General features: G+C 45.6%; 1 protein-coding gene across 2 annotated transcripts in view; it reads left to right on the forward strand.

Annotated features, from left to right (window-relative positions):
• Positions 1 to 1,406, forward strand: part of pax8 (paired box 8) — a gene marked incomplete in the record, with an annotated part of 10,909 nt that overhangs the window by 7,813 nt on the left and 1,690 nt on the right. For both annotated transcript variants that reach the window (XM_035667426.1, XM_035667427.1), the window contains 3 exon segments: positions 76 to 196; positions 393 to 632; positions 1,071 to 1,172. In XM_035667426.1, coding sequence (XP_035523319.1) covers positions 76 to 196; positions 393 to 632; positions 1,071 to 1,172 — 463 coding nt within the window.

The raw sequence follows: 1,406 nt of genomic DNA on the forward strand, positions 1-1,406 counted from the left end.
ATTTTAACACATGCATATTTGCTCCTTCTCATACACACTTTACACCAATAGCTAATCCCTGTTCATCATCACCAGACTTTGTACCCGCTGTCCCTCATCAATGGCAGCCTAGACGAGGCCAAGACCAGCCTCTCAACATCCAGCTCCGCCATTGGACGCAACCTGGCAGCGCACCAGAGCTACACCATGGTGACTGGTGAGACTCTTAATGTTAGATGTTGCCCTTTGACCCGCGTGCTGACTGTTACCACACACCGCGGTGCACCGTGTGCTCATTCTCTGTTTGTTTTTGACATTTCACTCATTCTGAGTTTGTAGTTCCACTCGTCATGTTCACCATTTGTTTTGATTTTCTCACCTGCCCACCTGCCCACTGGCTGTCACCACCTCAGAGCCCCTACAGTCCCTGCCGCTCTGTCTAAAACAGGAAATGTCCCCAGAAGTGACCAGCACAAGCCCCTCCCCAAACATGGCAGCGTCCAACCTGGCATTTGTGGAGCTGCAGGCGCTGCAGAAGCCCGTTTCAGTCAGCAGCAGCTGCAGCAACTCCAACCATTACCCAAACGCCTTCAACTCATTCTCCCATCATGCACCAGTGTATGGGCAGTTCAGCAGTCAGTCTATCATCTCAGGTAATGCAGGCACCCATCTCGTTCATGTTCACGCTTACATTTGTGCTGTGCAACTTCTGGCAGGGGGAAATATGTGTAAGGCTGCAACTAACAAGTTTATTATTAGTTTATTATTTATTTATTAAACTGCTGTGTATTTGATTCATAGTTTGGTAACTATGTAAATTCTTACTTGAACTCAGTTTACCATCATACAAGGCAAATACTCCCATCCACTTAGCTGAAACCAATGCATTGCTGGCATTTTTTCTTTAAAAAATGTCTTAACTGTTTTTTAAAATTGTTTTATATGCATGTTCTGATGATCCAGTAATTCAGTGTATTTTCTCTACGGCAAAAACACACCTTAAACCAGAACATCTTTATAGCTGTAACAAACAAAATAGTTAAAACTTCCATCTTGATGTTAAAGGTGTGTGCTTTGGTGTGTGTTTTTAGGGCGTGACATGGTAAGCTCCACCCTGCCAGGCTACCCACCTCACATCCCCTCCCCTGCCCAGTCAGGATACTCCTCCTCTGCCATCACAGGCATGGTAGCAGGTAAGGTTTTACCTTTGTTTTGTTTTTCTACCTACAATTTGAATGAAGAATTAGGTAGAACATAAAAAGCAAATGGCGCCAAATGAGCCCGGCAGGTAAAAAGAAAGTGGAGGGAGGGCGATGACGGGGGGAAGAGAAAGAGAGGAAGAGATGGAGGCTTGTAGATTAACAGGAAGACCGGCTGAGTCAATGAGTAGTCTTGCCAGGGTGGTGAACTGTGTTGTGTGTGTGTGT

Source organism: Morone saxatilis, unplaced genomic scaffold (assembly GCF_004916995.1).
Source record: "Morone saxatilis isolate NCDOM2014 unplaced genomic scaffold, NCSU_SB_2.0 Contig21, whole genome shotgun sequence".
In the NCBI taxonomy this organism is placed as follows: domain Eukaryota; kingdom Metazoa; phylum Chordata; class Actinopteri; family Moronidae; genus Morone; species Morone saxatilis.